The sequence below is a fragment of the Myotis nattereri genome (genome assembly GCF_964212035.1).
Source record: "Myotis nattereri genome assembly, chromosome: 8".
Classification (NCBI taxonomy): domain Eukaryota; kingdom Metazoa; phylum Chordata; class Mammalia; order Chiroptera; family Vespertilionidae; genus Myotis; species Myotis nattereri.
Genome location: NC_138083.1, coordinates 33,217,054 through 33,239,869, shown reverse-complemented (window position 1 = coordinate 33,239,869; position 22,816 = coordinate 33,217,054). Strand labels below are relative to the sequence as shown.

Sequence of the window (22,816 nt, the reverse complement as noted above, 5' to 3'; positions counted from 1 at the left end):
TAGTCTCCGTGGATCTTCCCTGTGCCTGGTTGAGGCCACAGAAAACGATCCCAAGGCAAACTGAGCCTTTATTTTATAGTGAGAGGTAAACAAGGTAGTGGTTACCAAAGTTACACTGTTCTTGTGAATTTCACTTGTTTTTGTTCTTATTGCACTTCCCTCAGCCCATTAGCTTCCCAGATAAGAGCTAGAGAACCTCATAAGGTCAAGCCTAATTATGCTAAGAGGACTGTGCCCTCTAAGCTGGGAATTGTTTGTGACTTTGCCCACAGGTCAGTCCGAGGCTTAACCCTCTATCAGCTCCCCACAGGCACATCCCCAGTAGGGAGTGTGCAGGAGGCAGCTGATCAATGTTTCTCTCTCATCCATGTTTCTAACTCTCTATCCCTCTCCCTTCCTCTCTGTAAAAAATCAATAAAATATATTTTAAAAAAATAAAAATACATGGAGACATTTGTGCAGTGGTGCCTGATGGAGCTCGGAGCAGTGTGGTGACCTTCCCAAGGCCACACAGCAAACGTGGGACAAAACCAAGGCTGTAGCCACTTAACAAGGAATGAAATAAACACGCCTTTGCTTGGCAAAGGCTGGCTCTCCAGGGAATGGGCTATAGGCACACACCGCCCAGGGCAGAACCAGGGGTAGGTTCGGAGAGAACGAAGGGGGCTGCCTCATTGGCTCCTTCCCTTCTAACACCTCCCCAACCCCAGCTCCCTTCTCAGGATGGGGGGCGGGGGGGGCTGATCCCCGGCCAGGAGCAGGGGCTCAAAGAGGGGAAAAGATAAGGGCCCTGATATAAGAGGAAGGTAATTCCTTTAGGGACCCAGTGAGAGAGGTGAGGCTCAATGATGGGTGGGGGCGGTGAGGGGGGGGGGGAGAGAGAGAGAGAGAGAGACTCCGGTAGACGAGCGTCTGTCTACTGGGTGAGTGAGGCTCCCAGAGGGATGAGCCCGGGAGCGGGACTGAGGATGCAGTAAGAGATGGAGGCTCGGTGAGGGCGAGGGGTGAGCCAGGAGGAGGGATTGGAGAGTCGGGAGAGGAGTCTGGGGGACTGAGTGAGGGGTGTGGTCCAGGATGGGGTGGGGTCTCCGCGAGGGGCCTGGAGTCTCAGAGAAGGAAACCCTGGAGGGGGACAGAGGCTGGTGATCCTGCAGGGTCCGCAACCTGCAGAGCCGGCCCTTGCGGGGGGGGGGGGCTCCCACCCCAGCATCACCCCCACCTCCGACTGCGGCGCAGGCGCGACCAACCGGCTTTCGCTTCGCTCGCGCTCCGACTCCGCTCGGTGGACACAGCAGGCAGAGGTGAGCTCAGCCCTGCTCCGCGCGGCCCGACCCCACCCCGCCCTCCCCGGGGTCCCGGGGAGCCCCCCCCCAACTGCCCGCACCCCCAGCTCGGGTCGGGCCGTGCCCGCGTCGGGCAGGACGGCAGCGCCAGCCCTGGTGCCTCGGGCTTCGGGAGGTGATGTCTCAGGGAAGCAGCCCCGCAGGGGTCGCTCCAGCTCCAGCCCCGGAGACACCCCTCCACTAAAATCCCATCGCCCCCCGCAGGACTCAGTTTACCTCTGGGGGAAGGAGGTGGTGAATCGCAGCCCGGGAATGGGTGGGCGGGCCAGAAACACTGGTGCAGTGGGGGCGGGGGGGGGGGCGGCCTGATTCCCCTGGCCTCGCCCCCGAGCAGGGCGCCCTCTGTCCAGGCCTCAGCCGTGCGGACCCTGGAGTGGGCGGGCCTGGGGCTCTGGGGAGCTCCGAGTGAGGCCCCGCAAAGAAGAGCGACTCCATCCATCTTCCGGCCCTCGCACACGTCACCTTCCCGCGCGCCTTCCCCCCGCCCCCCAGCGCCCACCCCGCCGCAGTCTCCCCCCTGCACCCTGGAGCCCCCTCCTCTTCCCGCGCCCTTACCAGCGAGCTCCTGCCCCCTGCCGCCGAGGGGCACCTCCCCAGAGGTTCCTATGGCAACCCTCGTCCCGGGCGCACGCGGTGTCCTCCGCATCCTTTCCCTCCCACCTCCAGACCCCCAGCCCGCCAGCCCCCCTCCCAGCAGCCCAAGCATAGGATGGAGGGGGGCGAGGGGGCGGGGCAGGCCGACGGGAAGGCGGCGTCAAGGTCACCTTCCTCTCCAAGGCCAGCGGGATTCAGGGATTCAGTATACTTGGGGAGGAGGACAGTGAGCTGCAGGGGAGGAGCTAACGCAGGCCGAGCAGCCGCGCATCCTCGCCCTGCGCTCGGCTAGGTCTTCAGTGAATGGTCGCTGCGCTAACGCGTGCTGTCCCGCGGAGCCCGTGCGTTGTCCCGCCCGCGCGACTGCGCTGCTCAGCCCGGGGCGGGTCCCGCGGTGGCCACGCCCCCGAGCGCCGCCCGCCCCCCTCCCCGCCCCACCCTGCAGATCTCTTTCTCAGCCTGTAGTCTCTGCCTTTTCCCATTCTCTGTCATTGTTTTTCTTTATTTTTTTCTCTTTTTCGCCTGACTTGTGGGTAAGGACTGTGAAGAGCTGCAATCTATAGACAGGCTTTAACCACAGCAGGCCTGTGACTTGTAGGGATCCGTGGGGACTCCCAGGGTCACCCCCAACACACACTGTGGCTGTCTGCACTTGTGTCTCTGTCCGTTTGTGTGTGTCTGCATGTTTTTGTGTGTTTCTCTGTGCTGTGTGTGTTTATCTGCATGTGTCTCTGTGTGGTATAATATGGGGCCTGTCTGGTATGTCTTTGTGGTGTTTGTGTGTCTGCGTTGGTGTGTCTCCGTGGTGTGTGTGTATGTGCAGGGGTTGGAGGGCCCATCTGACTGGGAATTCGCCTCACCCTTCAGTGTAAGAGCACTGCTTTATTTTGCCTGAAGCTGCTCCGGGGGGCTGAGGGCCGACCTTGGAGGGGGGCGGGCAGGAGCCCAGGCTCCCCAGCTCTGCCGGCACCTGCGGCTTCAGTTCTAGCTGTGCCTGTGTGTGGATAAGTGCCTTTCCCTCGGAAACCTCACTGTCTCCATTTGTGAGAAGAGGGTTCTTAGGGTTCTCTGGAAAGCGAACAGCTGTTGAACCTACGAGCCCCTACTCCCCAGGGCCCCTGGCTTTCACCTCCTGTGGAGTCAAGATTCCTTGGGACTTGGAGGTTGTTGCCTTCTGAGGGGCAGCCCTGGGGAAGGGTCTTTTAGGGCCTTACTGTTTGTGGAGCTCTGACTGCAGCCAGGACAGCTATCCCCAAGGGTACCCTAAAAAGGGGGAGATTTTGAGAGAAGATGGGGATGAGGACCTCTCACTCCAGATATGGGGCTCAAAAAGTTCAGGATAAAAAAAAATAATGAAGAAATTACAGTAATAATGATACCACAGCTACCAGAAGACACAATAACTGTACAAAGCAGGTGTAATCCTTAGCCCTATTTTCCAGGTGAGGAAACGAAGGCTTAGAAAAGTGAAAGCATTTGTCTAAGGTCACACAGCCAGGAAGTGGTGGATCAGGGGTTCCAGTCCAGACAGCGAGGCTCCAGAACCCACAGCCCCCGCCACGAGTGGCCTCCAGAGCAAACACGCACCTTTATTGACACCTCCAATTGCCAGGCACTGGGCTGAGCCCTTCAGTGCACTGGCTCACTCACTGTATACGAGGGGAACCCCGGCCAGGATTCCAGGAGGCCAGGCTGTGCTCTGAGTGTGGCGTGTCTTAAATGGGAGAAGTGGATGGGACACAAAGATTCAGGAGCCCGGGAGGGTCGCCACAGGCAGCTCTCACGGACCCTTCCCTCTGTCTGCTGAACCTTGCCCATCCCACAGGACTCCGTGATGCCGAACTGTGACCGTCCCTGTGGCTGTGGCCCAGGCCCCAATGTGGAAGACGGCAAGTGGTACGGGGTCCGCTCCTACCTGCACCTCTTCTATGAGGACTGTGCAGGTACCGCCCTCAGTGATGACCCCGAGGGGCCTCCTATTCTGTGTCCCCGTCGACCTTGGCCCTCACTGTGCTGGAAGGTAAGGCCGGAGGAAGAGCAGCTCCGGTGATTTCCCGTGGCTTCAGGGGAAAGATGCACTCAGTGGACAGAAAGAAAAGGGGTGGCGTAGCAGTTAAAAGGCTTGCGTGTTCAAGCAATAGAAAACCCAGCACGGATGAGTTTAAACTATAAAGGGAAAATATTGCTTATTTTCTAGAAGAAGTCAGAGGTTGTGTGCCTTCAGGCTAAGTTCGATCCAGCAGTTCAAACCATCACACTGAGGGACTGAAGATTTCTCTCAGTCTTCAGGCTTCCCATGGTACCCCCATCCTGGCAACCTGTTAGCGTCAGGTTCTGCCCACATGTTCCCCCAACAGCTGCTACTTTGCTGCCCCTCAATCTTCTACTCCACACCATCCAAGGGAAACCAGAATCCCCTCTAGTATTTCCTCCAGAAAAGAAACAAGGCTTTTTATTTCTAGTAGTCCTGGCAAGTATTGCATTGGCTCAGACTGGGTCACTTGCCCACGCCTGAACTAATTATTGTAGCCAGGGGCATCATTTATCCTGACTGGCAGGGATGGGGGTCCGTCCCACTGAAATATTACTGTGCTTCCCAGTGGTTTAGTGGGTACTGTTTCCAGGGCAGGGGAAGATGTGAGAGAAACAGTTGATACTCATACCAGCCAGGTAGAGTGGTCAGTTAGGGCGCCCTGTGTGGGTAAAGGTCTGGAGGTGGCAGCGAGCAGGGTCCTGACAGTGGGCATAGCTCTTTGATAAGCTCTATAGGAAGACTGAGGCAGAGAGTCCCTCCCCTCTGCTTCCACAAGGCTTTACTCTAGTGGAGAGGTGAGGTGCCAACCTGTGCAGAGGGAATCACAACCTCAGGCCAGGTGTGCAGAGGATGCCGGGAGAAGAAATGCTCTCAGCACCTGTGGTGATCAGGGAAGATTTCCAGGAAAGTCAGTACCTTTTCACATTTTTTAAAGCATCTTCTAATTGCCAGGCAGTGTGCTAGGCTCTTGGGGACACAGAACTGAAGAAGACGTGGTTCCTGTCCTCAAGGAGCTCCTGACTGTGGTTCATTTAGTTATTCTGCAAATATTCACTCAGCTGCGACGCTATACTAGTACTGTGCTAGGCGTGGAAGACACCTAGTGAGCCAGAATGGACACAGTCCCTGCTCTCATGCTCTCAGTTTGATGGGGCAGGCCGACATCACTTACATAGCAACCAAAGTACGTATCCTAGTGTGCACCAAGGTGATACACTGGAGAATGAATGGGCAGAGCATTTGCAGAGTGCAGAGCAGGTGACTTGACCCAGTGCAGAGGTGCCCTGGAAGGCTTCCCTGAGGAGGTGAGGTTTGAGATGATACCTGAGGGATGTGTAGGAGTTAACCAGACAGAGAGATAGAGATAGAGGGTCGATGGTACTGGGGATAAGACCCACATAATGATGGAGGGGCACTCAGGTTGGCAAGGGAAGCCCACTGCTACGTGGGAGCTGGGAAGGAAATTAATCAAGAGGTCTCAAGATTCCAAGTAGAACATGACAGTGTTATATCCTAGCAGGTGTGCTCCGTGATTCCCATCTCTTAAGGGCTTACCGTGAAATCCAGTTGGGATCCAAGGTGCACTAGGGATCCCTTGGCCTACGGTCCCCGACCGGCCCTGACTGCCTCCCAATCTGTCTGCCTCTCTCCAGATCAGCCTCTCCTCGGGGACCCTGCTTCTGCTGCTGGGTGTGGCAGCCCTGACCACTGGCTATGCCGTGCCCCCCAAGCTGGAGGGCATTGGAGAGGGCGAGTTCCTGGTGTTGGATCAGCGGGCAGCTGACTACAACCAGGCTCTGGGCACCTGCCGCCTGGCAGGCACGGCACTCTGCGCGGCCGCCGGGGTCCTGCTGGCCATCTGCCTGTTCTGGGCCATGACCGGCTGGCTGAGCCAGGACACCAAGGCAGAGCCTGTGTATACTGAAGTGGACAGCCATGTGGAGGTCTTTGGGGATGAGTCAGAGCAGCAGCTCTCCCCCATCTACTGTGATGCCAGTGGCCACTCTTGGTTCTCGCCGCCCACCAGCGCCTTTGGGCAATCCTCCGTGCAGACCATCCAGCCGAAGTGGAGCTCTTGAGCTGCCCGCAGAGCTGGAGGAGGCACCAGACCCAGAGACCGGACCCCTCCTCCTCTTCACCACACCCCCTCGTCTCCCTAACGTCTCCCTTTCAGCAGGGGCCCTTCTGTCTACGCCTCCAAAAGGGTGAGCTCCAGGTCAGGAAGCCTGGAGCTCACATTCTCATGCCCATTCCCAGGGGTAGGGCCCAACTCATCCAAGATGCCAACCGTCCCCAAGTCCACTCAGAACTCCCCGCCACCCCTCCTTCCCCAGGCTCTTCAGGGGCAGAAAGCATCTCCCTCAACCTGTCCCTACGCTTTTCTCTCTGTGGCCAAGCCCCTTACCTGTGCAGACCACCAGTTTCTGCCTCTGAAGTAAAAGGGGTTTGGGCCAGATTCTCGAGTCCCAAGACTCTCCTATTCTCCCCTGATGTAAGCATTACCCTCTATAGGCAAAGGTGGGTGTCATTCTCATCCATTGACCCCACCCTCTCTCAGCTGCACAGGATGCCTCAGGATGAGTCAAAGATGCTCATTGGACTTCCTGTCCAGGGTGGCGCAGAAATAGTGGCTCCCTACAGTCTGTTTTCTTCATGCGTTTTGGCATCAGAGCCTTCCTCCCTATCCACCCATCCTGAGCTATTACTAGCTCCAGTGTACAGATGAGGTGCTGAGGGAGGCTGGCCGTCTACAGGCTCCACGTTTCCTGACTCCTCCTGGGCCAGCTCCTGTTCTATAGCTGTAGCAGGGCCCTGCGTCTTTCTGGCTTTCCTGGGACCCCCCCAGGGGCTGGGGACAGGCTCGGCCCAGGGAGACTAGCTGGAAGCCTGGTGTCCCAGGTGGCTAAGAAAAATACTGTGAACATGCGTTCAAATGGCCTCTAAGGGCCAGGGGGCAGGAGAACTAGGCTGTCTTTGTTCCTCAAGTCCCCCACCCAGCTTTGCTGGTTTGGCTCAGTGTTTAGAGCGTCGGCCTGCGGACTGCAGGGTCCTGCGTTCGATTCCAGCCAAGGGCACATGCCCAGGTTGTAGGCTCCATCCCCAGTAGGGGGCGTGCAGGAGGCAGCTGATCAATGATTCTCTCTCATCATTGATGTTTCTCACTCTCTCCCTTCCTCTCCAAAATCAGTAAAAATATATTTAAAAAAAAAAGAGAGAGAGAGAGAGAGATAGACATTAAATAATAAAAAAAAGTCCCTTTCACAGAAACCATCACCCACAGGTGATGCATCGTCTCCGTTCTCTGCCACCAGGGGGAGCTCCAAGACAGCTGGAAAGAGACCTCCGTGGAACCCGCCCCTACCCTCTGAGCTCCCTGTCACCACCAGCCTTGAGGCCACCAGCCTTGGGGGGTGGGTATCCCCAGTCCTCCCCCACCAAGCAGGCCCTGCTGCTCTTGTGCCCCAGATCGTCTCCCCATTCTGCACCTCTTCCACCCCACCTTCCTCTTCAATAAACAGCTGGGGTGGATACTGATTTTGCGTCTTTTCTTCCTGACCACTGGGGCGTGGGGAGGGAGGAAAGAGACTGCCATGTGTGCTGGGCACTGAAGTCCATTATTTCTCATTTGTTTCTCACGAGGAAGGAGGTTATTATCTCCATTTTACAGGTGAGGTAACTCATGGTCAGAGAGGTGAAGCCACTTGCCTAGGCTTCCTGAGGGAGACTTTAAATGCTTGCTGGATGGGAAGGAAATTTCTCAGCCATCTTGACAACCTACTGCCCCATCCCTGAGAGGGCAGGAGGGCAAGGACAGTGCAGGGATGGAATCTCTTCCAGCCATTTGAACAGCTGACCCATGGGTTAGCTATACTCGCCAGCGCCCAGGCCCTGCTTTCGGTGCTTAATAAACCCCGTGTGCTGTCCACACCTTAGAGCAGCGGTTCTCGACCTGTGGGTCGCGACCCCTTTGGCGGTCGAACGACCCTTTCACAGGGGTCGCCTAAGACCATCCTGCATATCAGATATTTACATTACGATTCATAGCAGTAGCAACATTACAGTTATGAAGTAGCAACAAAAATAATTTTATGGCTGGGTCACAGCATGAGGACCTGTATTGAAAGGGCCAGAAGGTTGAGAACCACGGCCTTAGAGAATGGCAGCTCCAGCCTCCCAGTAGCTCCAGCCAAAACCTTGGCGTCATCTTGGACTCCTCCCTTTCCTCACGGCCTGAATCCAACCATCAGTAAGTCCTGTCAACTCAACTTTGGACATAAATCCTGTGCCCAACCTCACAGCTAGCTCCCTCGCCTCAGCCACCATCACTTCTCATCGGGGTTACCTACCAGCTTCTCCTTGGTCCCCTCACTTCCTGCTTCTCCATCCCCCAAGTCTAACCTTTTCAGAGCAGCCAGGTAAATCCTGTTATCACACAACTTAGGTCCTGTCCCTCCTCTGCCCAGTACCCACCCATGGCTCCCACCTCACTCAGAGTAAAAGCCAAAATTTTCCAGACCTCTAGCTTCCAGAACTGTGAGAGGATAATTTTTTGTTGTTTTAAGCCACACAGTATGGGGTCCTTGGTACAGCCTGTAAGCTGTTAGGAAGCAGGCTGTAAGCTGGGGCAGCCTGAGGCAGTGTGGCAATATCAACCTGGGAAACACCCATGCCCTTTGACCCCTCCCTCTTGGGCGGGTCTATCTATGGGTTCAATTCCATATGTTGGACACGGCAGCATTGTTTGTCACAGAAAACATTTGGAAACAACCTAGATGTTCATTGACAGGCGACTAAGTAATAAATCCCGGTACAGTTCCACACTGGAGCACTATGTAAAAGAATGAAAAAGCGCCTTATGTACTGAGCTACACTGCTCTCTGAGTGATACTGTTAGGTGAAAGGGTGCCAGGTGCAGCATCTTTTAGAATTCTTCTAAACCATTTGTGTAAAAAGAAGATGTACGGACCTTGCTGGTGCATGTGTGAAATCTCTATTGCCTTTGGTTGTCCCTGGGGAGGGGACAGGGATGGGAGGGAGACTTGCACCCATTTAAAATGTTGAACCATGGGAGTATATTTCATTCTAAAATATATTTCTTTAAAATTTTAAAAATAATATATTGGATTGAATGCATTTAATAAATGGGGAGAAGGGATTTATCTTTCTTACAGAAGAATTTCAGTTAATAGACACAGAAGGATTGAGAGAAATAAGAAATTGCGTGCCACAGTAAGAATTGTTGCACGAAAGATAAGGAAAGGCAAGGCGACAAGGCTGAAGGGCATCTAGGAATTGTCTGTAGTGTCTTAGTAACTCTTCTATAAATCTAAAATTATTTCCCCCAGAAAGTTAAAAATAATACAGTTGTTCTGGCCAAGATGGAGTAATAGGAATCAGGCTTATTCTCCCACTTGAAAGAACCAAAGAATGGGCCAGGAAATAAATGAACGAGAATAAATTTTCCTCATTTCTACAGTTGTCCCAGTCAACTTCCCTGAGTTTCCAGGCCGTGGAACAGATTTCAATACTTTCTTAATAAATGATGAAACAAGTAGACAGAGAATCAGTAAGGTTAGGGAAGATTTGAACAACACTATCACCCAACTTGACCTAATTGACATATATAAGGCGCCCCACCCAACAAGGGCAGAATACACAAGACCTTGGGCCTTGGTGGCCCCGGAGACCCAGGGGCACATGGGGGGACTAAATAGACACAGAGCTTCTCGCTGCCTCGGGGCACCCTCTGGTGTCCTTCAAACCGGTGGCAGCTCAGCAGTTTGACACCTTCTTCGGCCTCAGAGGGAAGCTCTTTTCCCTCTGTCCCGCATCCCCTCCCTCCTCTGAGGTGGGGAGGGCGGCACCTTCCGCTCCATTTTTATGCCAGAGCCTGGGCGCCCGCCCCACACTCCCCAGAGGCTGCCCCTTGCTCCTGCGAAGCCTTGCATTCCCTCCCTCCTCCCTCCTGACCAGCCTCAGAGGAGCTCCTCCACCGCACCCCCAACTGGACCAAAGAAGGAATGATATGGAGCGTTGCCTGGCCTCTGGGGACGCTGTGCCTGGGCAGGGAGCTGAGGTGCCCCAAGGTGAGAAAGAGAAACGTGGGGATATTCATATGGGGCAGGTGTTAGTGAGATGGAGAGAGAGAGAGAGAGAGAGAGAGAGAGAGAGAGAGAGAGAGAGAGAGAGAGGGAGAGAGAGGGAGAGAGAGAGAGAGAGAACGCTAAGAAGGAGATGCAACATTCACACCCTAAACTCTTCATCTCAGATCTTATGCAGAGATCAGGCGGAGAGTGAGGCGGTCTGCCAGGTTCAAGCCACTGTGTGAGCCTGGGCAATTTTTAACCTCTCTGAGCCTCCGTTTCTTTTCCTCTAAAATAGGGCCAAAAAAGATGCCAATCTCTTGGAACTGTTTGAAGATCCAACGAGCTTAGCACAGTGCCTGGCACATAGAAGAGCCCTATAAATGCCAGCCATTGTTATGAAGGAGAAGTCTGAGGGTCAGGACTAGCAGGCAATGCACAGGTGATAATTGGGGATGACTCAGACATGGCCCTGGCCTCCCGGGACTCCCAGTCTAGTGGAAAGGACAGTCCAGCAGAGAGGCAATGGAGAGCTAACAGGGTGAGAGCACCCTATTAGAAGGCAAATCATCTACCACAGAGGACAGACGCAGAGGTATAGCACTTGTCAGTACTTCACACAACTCATTCTGTTAGTCATCAGACCACCATAAGGTGATTAACATTATCTCCAAGGCACAGAATAGGAAATTGAGCACAGAATGTTTAAGCATCTTGTCAAAGGTTATGCAGGTGAGATTTGAACTCAAACAATCCGGGTTCAGAATGCCCCAAACCCCTGGCATCCATCGATACAGAGGTGACACCATCCTCACAGATTCTACCAACTAACCAACTTGATAAGGGATGGGGGTCATACTCATTACCCCTCACACAGGTTCACAGAGACACAGGCAAGCATGTGCATGTCTACCTAGATAAACACCAAATCCTGCCCATGACAAGAGCTCAGGAAATCCTCCGGAAAACCACTCGACTAGTGTGCATTTTTGGCAAAAAATGATCAGCCCAAATGACCTCATAGACACGTGCATCCATATGCAAATTGGCGGGCCTTATACAAGCCTTTGGATAAGCATGTTACATGCATAGGTGTGCACCCATATACATTCACATGCACACCAACAGGCGTGTACGTTATGATAATATATGTCTGTAAACATACTGGTAACTGAGTGCTTGGACTTACCCTGCTATTGGTTATCTTTTTCAGCAGCTACATCTATTGAGCATCTACTATGTGCAAATAAGTAAAGATAAGGCTCAGAGAAGTGAAGTGGCTTTCCAAAGCTCACACAGCTGGTAAATGGCTGGGCTTCAAACCCTGGCCCAGCGACATGTGGCAGTGCAGCCTGGCTCCATTGCTGTGCAGTTGTGTTCCTGAATGAACAGATGTGCCACAGTTGGATTCCCACATTGACACCGACATTCCCTGTAACCTTGGACATATCACATCCTCTCCCCGGCCACATCCTCACATATCTGTGCGCAGGTGTGCTCCGTGGGTGTGTGGTGATGCAACCAGGGACTCTGGCCTCCCTCCAAGTCAGCCTGGGTTAGTGTCACCGAGGGCTGCGAACTTCCTGTCCCAGCCCTGCCAAACCCCAGAGCAGATGACTCAAAGCCAAGCCCTGGGCACCAGGCCATCAGGAGCCTGGTGATGGAAGAACTCATAGGATTTCATAAGTATCTGGCCCAGGACATGTGGGCAGAGCAGGAAGGAGGAGGGAGGGAAACAGGATGTCCACTGGGGTGTGCACTTGGCAGGAGCCAGGAACCAGGTTTGGCAGGGCAAGAGCTGCCGAGACTTGGCATCTGATGGGGCACTCAGCCGAGGCATGCTGGGGAGAGGTGGAGAGGGAGGGAGCAGGATGGATCGTAGCATCGCCTGGTGCTGATCCTGGAGGCCCTCAGTGAGCGAGAGAATGAGTGGAGGAAGGGTGATAGAGTAATGATGGATAGAGGGGGCATGGGTTTGTCTTCTCCACAAATCGGGAGTGCCTGCTCTCAGCTCGCCCTGGGCTGGGCTCTGTGGCAGCTCGGTGAGCAGGGTGGACACAGCCCTGCCTTTGCAAAACTGAGAGTTCAAGTGATGCCATCAGGCTAGGTGCAATGTGACTCAGCCAGTGAGCAATCATCAGCATGTCTGGAGGAACAAGTGTGTGCAAGAGGTGTGTGTGTGTGTGTGTGTGTGTGTATGTGTGTGTGTGTGCATATGTGCCCGAACAGCCTGGTGTCTGCCAACGTGTGTCCCCCCATGAGCACACTCACAACCTCCTGCTTCCCTGTCCCAGGCCTCTACCGCCCCAGTCCTGCCCTATGTCAAAGCTGCTTTTTCCACCACAGGACAAAGGCCTCCTTGGCCCAGAACTTGGACCTCAGCAGAGGTACAGAGAGGCCCAGGGGCTTTGCCCCCAGTGGAACAACCTCCCTGCAGACACAGCCCTGGAACCCTCCGCATGGACTTCTCCACGCGAGCCCCAGACCTGAGAGGAAAGGTGCAGCCCATGGCCACCTCCCTTGTGCCCAGGTGTGTGGGGCCCAGGTACGTGCTGCGCATGCCAAGCAGCCAAAGTGCCCTAGGGAGGTCCAGACAGATGTGCAAATGACACCGTGGCCACTGAGTCCTCCCTCTGGGCACAGGTACCCTACGTGCTTTGGAGACGCACTGACCAGCTGGGTGGCCGTAGGCATCTCAGCCTCTCTGAGCCCCAATCTCTAATCTACAAAATGAGAGATAATAGCCACTTCAGTCTTGTTGTGAGAATAACTCAAAGCATCGCGATCTCCAGGCATCATGATTGTTTTCCCAGGGGCCTGTCTTCCCGGCTACCTGGTCTATTCCTCAGCAACCCACTGGGCTTCACGACCCTATTTCTCCCACCGCACTTCTCCGCACAGCACTCACATAAGCACTTGCTGTAAGAACTGCTGAGCGAAGTTGTTCCTCTTCAACAGTGATAGCCACTAGCCCTTATGTAATAATAATCAGCAGCAATTTTGAGCTTTATTACATGTCAAGCATTGTGCCGAGCACTTTTCTTTCTTTCATTCAACAATTAATTGAACACTTGGAGGTGCCAGGCTCTTTGCTAGACACAGGGGTACAGCAGGCTTGTATACAGCAGGGCTCTTCCTTCCTAGCAAGGGCAAGAGGGACAGACAATAGCCATTCAGTACATAAATGAGATCATTTCAAACTTTGAAGAGTGCTGTGAATAAAACAAGACAGTTATGGATTCGAGGCAGGCTGCAGGGGCCTGGGTGGGAGCATGACCCTTCAGGGAGGGTCTCTCGGAGGAGGTGCATTTGACCTGAGACCTGAAAGAAGAGGAGGGGGAGCCTGGGAAGATGGAGGGAAAATTCCAGGCAAATGGAACAGCAAGGGCCATGGCGCAGGGGCAGGAAGGATTTGTTTTGTTCAAGCTCTAGAAAGAAGGGAGTGTGGCTGGAAGGAGGGGTGAGGGACTGTGGAAGGCGATGACTCAGCGAGGTTGGCAGGAGTCAGCTCCTTGATTATCTTTCCAACTTTTTTTTTTCAATCCTCACCCGAGGATAGGGTTTTTTCCATTGCTTCTTAGAGAGAGTGGGAGAGAGGGAGGGAGGGAGGAGAGAGAGAAACATCAGTGTGAGAGAGGCAACATTGATTGGTTGCTTCCCAAACACAAGGCCGTAGAGACCCCACTGGGGCTGGGGATGAGCCTGCAACCCAGGTACTTCATATGGGTCCTTGACCGGGAATCAAACCTGAGACCTTTCGGTGTGTGGGCTGACGCTCTGACCACTTGGCAACACTGGCCAGGGCTATCATTCCAACTTTATTGGCAAGAGAACTGATGCTCATTGAGGGTGAGTGACTGGCCCAATGCCACACCACTGATTAGAGGCTAAGCAGGGGTTCAAGTCCAGCTTGCAATGCCAGAACCAGGTGTGTGTTTTTTCTTTACTCGAGGCTGCCACAGAGACACACACCTGTGCAATACACACCAGTATATGCACATCAGCTCTGCACACACACACTCTGCACACTGCCCCATGATGAGGGGGTGTGGGCTTGACCGTCACTGAGTGCCAGACTAGCAGAGACAACGTAAGATTCTAACGTTTTCCCTGGTGTCTTAAGAGGCCACGTAGGAGGGCTGGATGTCCCCTCAGCTCAGCCTTCCAGAAGCTCTGGGCCAAGGGAACCTGAAATGGCAGGAAGGGGGAGATGGCTTCCTGAGGAGGGGTGGGGTAGGGGGGTAGGGGGGTGGGGGAGTGAGGGACTGGGGGGTGGGATCTGGAGTGGCCCATGGGGCTGCAGACTTCAGGGGAGATGACAGCCCAGAGGCACATCTGGGAGGAGAGGGCAAGCCAAGGACAGAGGCGCTGAGCACAGCCCCTGCCAGGCAACCACCTGGCCTCCTCTTCCCTCTGCTGAGTCACCTCCCAAGACGGGCCGCTCGCTGCCCACCACAGCGGCCTGGGGCCACTGACCTTGAGAAGTTCCTCTTCCTGCTCTGCCTTAGCAGCTGTAAAACGGGAGGAGATTCATGTCAGAACAAGGGAAACAATAAAAGCCGCGTGAAGACACTTTTGTTTTTCCCAATCGGGTCGGTGAAGCTCAAACACTCCACAGCACAGGCTCCGGCCGAGGGTGGCGCTCACGCTCTGCCGGCAGGAGGTGGTTTGGCTCCGTCTGGATCGGGGAGTCATTCAGCAACTTCCATCGAAAGTGAAAATGCACAGACTTTTGACTTAGTAATTCTGCTTCTAGGAAATCAGCCCAGAAATTCTAGTCTACTCCCTGTGTCTGAACACTGCAGCGTTGTTCCATTGTTTGTGATAGCAAAAGACTGTTCATTGACAAGGGATGGTTTCAATAAACCAGTACATCCCTACAACGGAATACTACAAAGCTACAAAAAGTCAGGAAGGTCTTTCTGAACCGAAGGTCTTTCTTTCTGAAGCAGGAAGGTCTTGTCTTCCCTAAGACAAACTGTGAAATAGAGAGAGAAAAGCTATCTGGAGGACTGTGTATGCTCTTATCTGTGTACACAGGGAAAGTAAACAGTTACAGCTTAATGTCCTGAGGACAACACAAGATAATCGGTTACCCCCAGAAAGAGAACTCGGGGGCTAGAGACAGGAATGGGAGGAGACCTTTCTAGTTCTATACCTTGTACCTTTGGAATTTTGAGCCAAAATATAAATAAGTAAAAATATTTTAGAACTTGTCCTCTGGAAAGTACCATATGTCCACACATTCCCTGTCCCCAGCTAAATTCTGCCCCCTGGGACAGAACGTCCTGGAAGAGGAAAACCTGCCTGCCCTTCTCTGGTTAGCGCCAGCTGGGACTCTGTAGGAGTTCAGGACAGACCTCTTAGCTTACCGATGAGGAGTGGATGGCCAGGGAGATGCATGGTGAATGGTGGGCGGACAGACAGATGGCGGATGAATGGATTCATGAATGAATGGCTGACGGGTGGATCTTAAGGCTACAGCCTTCCTTTGATCCCACAGCCCTGCCCACAGCTACCACCCATTTATTTTGCTCCCCTTTGCAGCAAAGCCTTTGCAAAATTGTCTGTACTCACTGCCTTTAATTCTTCTTCTCTCTTAAATTCATTCCAGTCACCCTTCTACCTGCCCCCCCTCCAATGGAAACTGTTCTTGTTAAGGTCACCCTGTTTCTAAATCCAATGCTCAACTTGCAGTCTTCATCTTCCAAATTGATTAACACCTTTGACCATTCCCTGCCCCCTAATGCACCTTCTCTCTTCACTTGGCATCCAGGCCTTCCTACTCTCCTGGCTGTTCTCCTACCTCAACTTTGTGTCTCCCAACCCTTCCTGCTAGAGTGGTCCCGGACTCAGTTCCTGGTTCTCTCCAGTTCATATCTTCAGCCCAGACCTCTCCCCTGAACTCCAGCACATACATCAACTGCCTACCCAATGTCTCCCTTAGCATGTCTAAGAGACACTTCAAACTCAAAACTCCCAAAGCTGAACCTCTGGTCTTCCCCCAAACACCTTGCTCATCTCATTTGATGGTAGCTGCACGCTTGCCGTTGTTCAGGCCAAGACACCTTGGAGGTGTCCTCGACTCCTCCCATTCCCTCACACTCCATAGCTGAAGCATCAGCAATCAATCCTGTTACGTCCACCGTTTAGCTACACCCGAATTCCAACCACACCTGCACCGCTGCGCCCTGCTCTAAGCCACTGGATTTTTCTAGAAAGTATTGCAACCTCAGCTCCCTTCTTCCCAGAGTCCTTTCAAAGGCCTCCTAAGCTCCAGATGGTCTGAACCCGCCCTGACCCCCCTGCCCTCATCTACTACCACCTCCCCTGACTTGCTCCACTCCAGCCACACTGACCTCCTTGGCCAGCACACCAGTCAATCTTCCCCTTGGCCTCTGCATACGCCATTGCCCCTGCCTGACGTTCTGCCCTCCAGGGAGCCCCGTGGTATCCACTGGAACTCACTAGAGCCACTGCCTGCTTCCACCCTCCGCGCCGGATCCTCTTTACCCACTCTTCTCTTTTTGCTTAGCACCCTCCAACATGCCCTATCATTTAAGTATTTATTATGTTTTTTCTTGCATATTTTCTATTTACTGGGGGTGAGGGGTAAGGCCTATTTTTGTTTGTTATTTTCACTGCAGTATCTCCAACCTTTAGAACAGTGCCTGGCAAGTAGTAGGTGCCCATTAAATATTTGTTGAACGGATGAGTGAAATATAAATGGGTTGACTGATGCTGAAAAGATATATAGGTAGCTCCAGAATGGAGAGATAGTCGGAGAAAGTTGAATGGATAGATGGTGGGAAATGGGTTATGGGTGAATGATAAATGGATGGATGAGGGATGAATAAATAGGTGGAGGGATTGAATCCATTCAGCTAATATTTACTGAGCACTTACCATGCCCAAGACTATACAAGGCACTGGAGATATACTAATGAGCCAAACCAGCAGGTGCCTACCCTAAGGGAGTTTACAATTTAGTGGGGGATATATATATATATATATATATATATATATATAGTAATTACATATTATTAATATATAAAAATTACATGTCATTAAATACATATATAATTCCTAATTACCATATATGCTATGAAGGAAAAGGACAATACCCTTTGAGAGACAATCATATGGATGAGTGACGGAAAATGTGCAATAAATGGGTAGATGGGGGTGGATAGAATTTGGGCTGGATTGCTTTGCCTTAATGGTCTTACCGGCCACATGCAGGCCTCCCCGGCCACGCCCAGATCAGTTTGCAGATGGGGCTCTTCCCAAACCCCGCCTGCAGTTTGGACCTCAGAGAGTCTGGCCTCCCTCCGTGTCCTGACTCAGCACGGCCCTGACTCCACACCCAGCTCCCTGCTGAGTCACAGTGTGGGGTTGGCCAGAGGACAGCTCCATGGGGCCTCCAGTTCCACCCAGTCCCTGAGCTACCCTCAGCCTGGGAGTGGGTAAAGGGCCTGAAGGGAGACCAGCAGGTGCCAAGCTCTGGATGCCTGTGCCTGAGCACAGCTCTCCTGATTCTCCAGAGAGTGTCTGACCAGGCCTGAGGCTGGAGTTGGGGTTTATCTGGGGACTGGGGTCCAGGTTCATGAATTAGAGCAGCAATTTTCAATCCTTTTCATCTCATGGTACATAGAAACTAATTACTGAAATTCCGCTGCACACCAAAATATATATTTTTTTGCCAAGCTGATAAAAAAAAATGGTATAATTTTGTTTCATTCACACCAGACAGCTATTGTTGTGTTGGCTATTGTAATTTTTTATTTGACAATCTAAAGCAGGGGTCCTCAAACTACGGCCCGTGGGCCACATGCAAATACAAATATTGTATTTGTTCCCGTTTTTTTTTTTTTTACTTCAAAATAAGATATGTGCAGTGTGCATAGGAATTTGTTCATAGTTTTTTTTTTAAACTATAGTCCAGCCCTCCAACGGTCTGAGGGACAGTGAACTGGCCCCATGTTTAAAAAGTTTGAGGACTGCCGAAACCAGTTTGGCTCAGTGGATAGAGCGTCAGCCTGCAGACTGAAGGGTCCCAGGTTCTATTCCGGTCGGGGGCATGTACCTGGGTTGCGGGCACATCCCCAGTAGGAGATGTGCGGGAGGCAGCTGATCGATGTTTCTCTCTCATCGATGTTTCTAACTCTCTATCTCTCTCCCTTCCTCTCTGTAAAAAATCAATAAAATATATTAAAAAATAAAAAAAATAAAAAGTTTGAGGACCCCTGATCTAAAGGAAAAGAGGGCAGTGCCCCTGACTAAATAAATAGTCAGGTATTGCATGTTTTAAACATTCTTGAAATGCAGCACACCAGTTGAAAATCACTGAATTAGAGCTAAGTGTCTGCAGGATTATAACTCAGGAGCTGGAACTGGACTTACGTCAGGGGTCAGCCTGGGAAAAGGAGTGTGCCTCTGTGACCAAGTCAGCACCCAGTTTGGGCACAGGGTCAGGCTTTAGCCATGGCTAGGGGCCGTGCTCAGGGCTCAGTGACCAGGCTATGTCCAAGGTTTCAAGTCAGCACCCAGTTTGGGCACAGGGTCAGGCTTTAGCCACGGCTAGGGGCCGTGCTCAGGGCTCAGTGACCAGGCTATGTCCAAGGTTTCAAGTCAGCACCCAGTTTGGGCACAGGGTCAGGCTTTAGCCATGGCTAGGGGCCGTGCTCAGGACTCAGTGGCCAGGCTATGTCCAAGGTTTCAAGTCAGAGACCAGTTGGAGTCCAAAGTGGGGAAATAGGCTCAGTCAGTGTCCAGGGCACCGGCCTAGTGTGCTCTTTCCCCGGGGCGGACTGAGCCGGTGCCTTGGCTCTGGATTCCTGGGGCAGCACCTTGCAGCCTAAAGTTCCATCCCCCAAGCAGATGAGCAGCACCTGCCCCAGACCCTCCCCTCCATCCCCTGCCCTCCCCGGCCACTCCCTGAGGACCAGGCCTGGGTTGGTGCTCCCTACAAGGCCTAACAGTCCTCACTCTGGCACCTCAGGGGACGAGGGTGGGGGTAAGAGCTATGGGGCGCCTTGCGCAAGGTTTCTGATGCAACTGGCTGCTGGCTGAACACCTCACCTCGACACCCCCTCCTAGTCCCTACCCGACCGGCAGTCTTTTCTCAGAAAGGGAAGGGCTGGGCTTTGGCCTGGATTGAATATCCAGGACCTCCAGGAGGCAGGCCCGCAAGCAGGAAGGGATCGGATGACAGCAATTCATCAGCAAAGCGAGTATTGGGAGGGGCTGGATCAGCGGCTCCCTCCTCCTGCCTGCTGGGAGGTAACAAGAGCAGCAGGACCCCTAGAAGTGTGGAGAGCCTCACCCCTGACACGCAGAGCAGTAATGGTGTGGCTGAGGCCAGGCAGGGCCTAGTGGCTGCCCAAGGTCACCCCCCTGTCAGGACAAGGTCAGACCAGAAACCAACTTTCCTCCCTTGTGCCGTTTCTAGCTCCTCCCACCACAGGTTAGGGAGAGGACCTCTCACCCTTGAGGAGGGCATGGGACCGCCCAGGAACTTTCAGTGGATCTCATGGAGGCTCCTGAAATAACAGACTGACATGGGCTTTGGGACTACGGGGACCTGGTTCAGATTCTCATGGCTTTCTGTGTGATCTCGGCCGGTTACTTCTCCCTTGACAACTGTTTTTTTCACTTGTAAAAAGGCATCAATTCATCCTTGGTTCCTAGGGTTGTGGTCAGGATTACATGAGAGAGCAGATGAAGGCCACCGCCCAGGCCCGCCTCAGGGGCGATGCTCAGGAAATGTGTCCCTACTTCTCCTGTCACCCTCAGCTTTCAAGGGGGGTGGGTTTGGGCAGCTGGGGGAGAGGTGGCAGCCTGGGCTCCGTGGAAATGAGATAAGTCATTTATCATCAAGTACCTGGAACTTTTCTAAGCACGTTGCCTGCATTAACTCATTTAACTTCCATTTAATCCAATAGCAGTTACCAATAACAATGAGCAGTTCAATAACCCTATCAGGAGGATGCCCTTATTGACTCCGTGTTAAAGATGTAGGCTCTGGGTCTCAGAGTAGCGGAGTGACTTGCTCAGTGTCATACACCTAGTTCAGGTCTGGGAGGTGGCATAACGCAGTGGCCAACGACCCGCCAGGCTTTGAGCCAGACCAACTGGCTTCTAATCCCACGGCCCCCCTCCCACCTTAGAGCAGTGATGTCACCTCTCTGAGCCCCAATTTCCTCATCTTCCTCCAGGGATGAAACAGCAATTTGGTGGGGAGGTTGGAGGATGCAGTGAGACGATGTAAGGGACGCACCCACACGGGGCCATGCTCGATGCGCCGGCAGAGGAATTACACTCTTTGCAAAGAAAGGCCAGGCTTCCAGGGCAGACAGAGCAAGGTCACTCGGCAAGGCTGTGGCTACCACTGGGTTGACGCTGCCCGGGCCCTGGCCTGCCCGTCTTTCCCGGGGCCCAGCCAGAGCTTGATTCAGATGATGAAGGATTTCTACAAAGCCCCTGGGAGACCCCAGAGAAGGGGTGGTGCCCAGTCTCTTATTAAGGGCTCCCCAAGCGGAGGCTAAAGCTGCAACTCTTGAATCACCCCCCATCTTTCCCAAGTCCATTGGCCCAAATCCATATATTAGTTCTATACTGTTTTGCTTTCGATCAACTCATTTTCTAAAAATTTATTTAAAGGGGAAAGTTACTGACCTCAAATGGAAAACCACTATCATTTACCATAAAGGTGAAGTAATCATAACAGTTAAATACCAGGAAAGCAAAGCAAAATTTTAAAATTCTAGTTAAATCCCATTTCTTGCTGACAGCTCTGGAGTTCTGCTTTCGCTTCCTTAGCCAGTGAAGTGTTAAAGACACAGAAGCTATTAAAGGAGATTTTCTCCCCCAGGAACTGGAGGAACCGGGAGAAAATCAAAAGGAAATATACGTATCACGATAGGATTCGATGTTATGTAATAGCATCTGGAGCCCCTAAAACCATTGCTGTGCATATCATATGTTGGAAAACACTGACCTAATCCAACTCTCTCGTCCTGTTTTACAGACAAGAAAACTAGGGCCCCCAAAGTAGAGATGATTTGCCCCCGATCTCACAGGGTCAGTGGCTTCAGCCAACCCTAAAATCTAACCGGAACTCTTTCCACGCGTTAGAGGGGAGAATTTATAAAGATGAAAGTTTAAGGACACCAGGCGTGGGATTTCAGGTGTGCAGCAGTCACTAGCGACACCTGAGTGGAGTGGGAGGGAGCAGCGTGGCTCCTATCATAGCACCCCTCGGACCCCCAGCACCTTCTCTTGGAGCACAGCCTCCAGCTTCCTGTGCTCAGCACCGAGGGTCCGCGTCTGGGCTCATTCTGACGAACTACACCCAATGGAAACGCAGCCCGCTTGGCTCAGACACCTGGCGGGAGGATGTTCTGGGCCTGGAGAGAAGCGAATCTATGAAAGCAGAACTCTCTCTGCCGAACTCTCTCTCCAGGAAAGTGCATATTTTTTTGCATTTAATTGTGTGTGTGTGTGTGTGTGTGTGTGTGTGAAGGTTTTGGTCACCATTTATTTTCTCACTTTTTAATATATTTTTATTTATTTCATAGAAGAAGGGAGAGGGAGAGAGAGATAGAAACACCAATGATGAGAGAGAATCATTGATCGGCTGCCTCCTGCATGTCTCCATTCTGAGGATCGAGCCCACAGCCATGGTGTATGCCCTGACCGGGAATCGAACAGTGATCTCCTGGTTCATAGGTCGATGCTCAACCACGGAGCCACGTTGGCCCAACTAACGGTTACCAATTCCATGCTGATTTGTGTCCAAACTAATACGAGATACCAATTTTGAAGACATTAGTATGAAAAATTAGATTACCTTATTAACATTTTATTATCTGTTGAACGGATAATATGCTATATATTGGATTAAATAGAATATATTATTAAAATTAATTTCACCCGTTTCTTTTTATTCTTCTTTAATGCGTAACTAGAAAATTTGAAGCTACACATATGGTTCATGTTATGTTCTATTGGAAAGTGCCGATCCAGAGAATTGGGATTGGACACCCTCAACTGTGACATTGGCCTCAAACTTGGGAGCCAAGCCCAGGATGCTTCAGAGAAGATACACCTACAAGTGTGGTGGAGGCTGCTGGTTTGCAAAGATTATGAAATGCCCCTACCAGTGTGGGCTCTGGGGCCAGCAGCCCCAGCTTCAAATCCAAGCCCACCTCTACAATGGGCTGGGTGGTCTTGGGCAAATTCCTGACCTTGAATCGAGATGACAGCACCCACCTCACAGTTCTGTCATTGCCTCAGGACCTTTGCGCTTACCTTTTCCTGTCTCCCCCTCACATCTTTGCACTCGTCATCCCTTTTCTTCCTTAAGATACTCCTTTAAGCACCACCTTCCTGATGATTCCTACTGAAAGGACCTCCCCCTGGTCATACGTGATAGAGAACAAATCTACCCAATTTTATTCCAGAAAAGACATGACACATAATCTATTTTAAATCATCTTAGTTTGTTGATTGTATGGTCTGTCTCTCCCCTAGTTTATAGAATCTGTGAGGACAGAGGTAGGTCAGTCTTGTCACCAATAAGTCCTCTGCATTCAGAACATGACACAGCAGGAAACAAAGCTAGGAATGTGTGAATAAATCCAGCAGAGTGCTGGCTTCATAGATGCGCTCAGAAGGCAAACACACTCCCTTTCTTTCGTTGCCCCTTGAAGCTCTGGGTCCTTCCAACCTGAGTCTGAGTGTCCTGGTGTAGAAAATGA

At 52.3% G+C, this 22,816-nt stretch overlaps 1 protein-coding gene across 1 annotated transcript; it reads left to right on the top strand.

The window, feature by feature from the left end:
• The first annotated feature begins 794 nt into the window (after positions 1–794).
• Positions 795–7,506, top strand: NRSN2 (neurensin 2). The gene is made up of 3 exons (XM_081096982.1): positions 795–1,301; positions 3,763–3,957; positions 5,625–7,506. Exons 2-3 carry the CDS (start codon positions 3,772–3,774, stop codon positions 6,048–6,050), a joined length of 612 nt encoding a protein of 203 aa, XP_080953108.1. The 5' UTR covers positions 795–1,301; positions 3,763–3,771; the 3' UTR covers positions 6,051–7,506.
• The last annotated feature ends 15,310 nt before the right edge of the window (positions 7,507–22,816 follow it).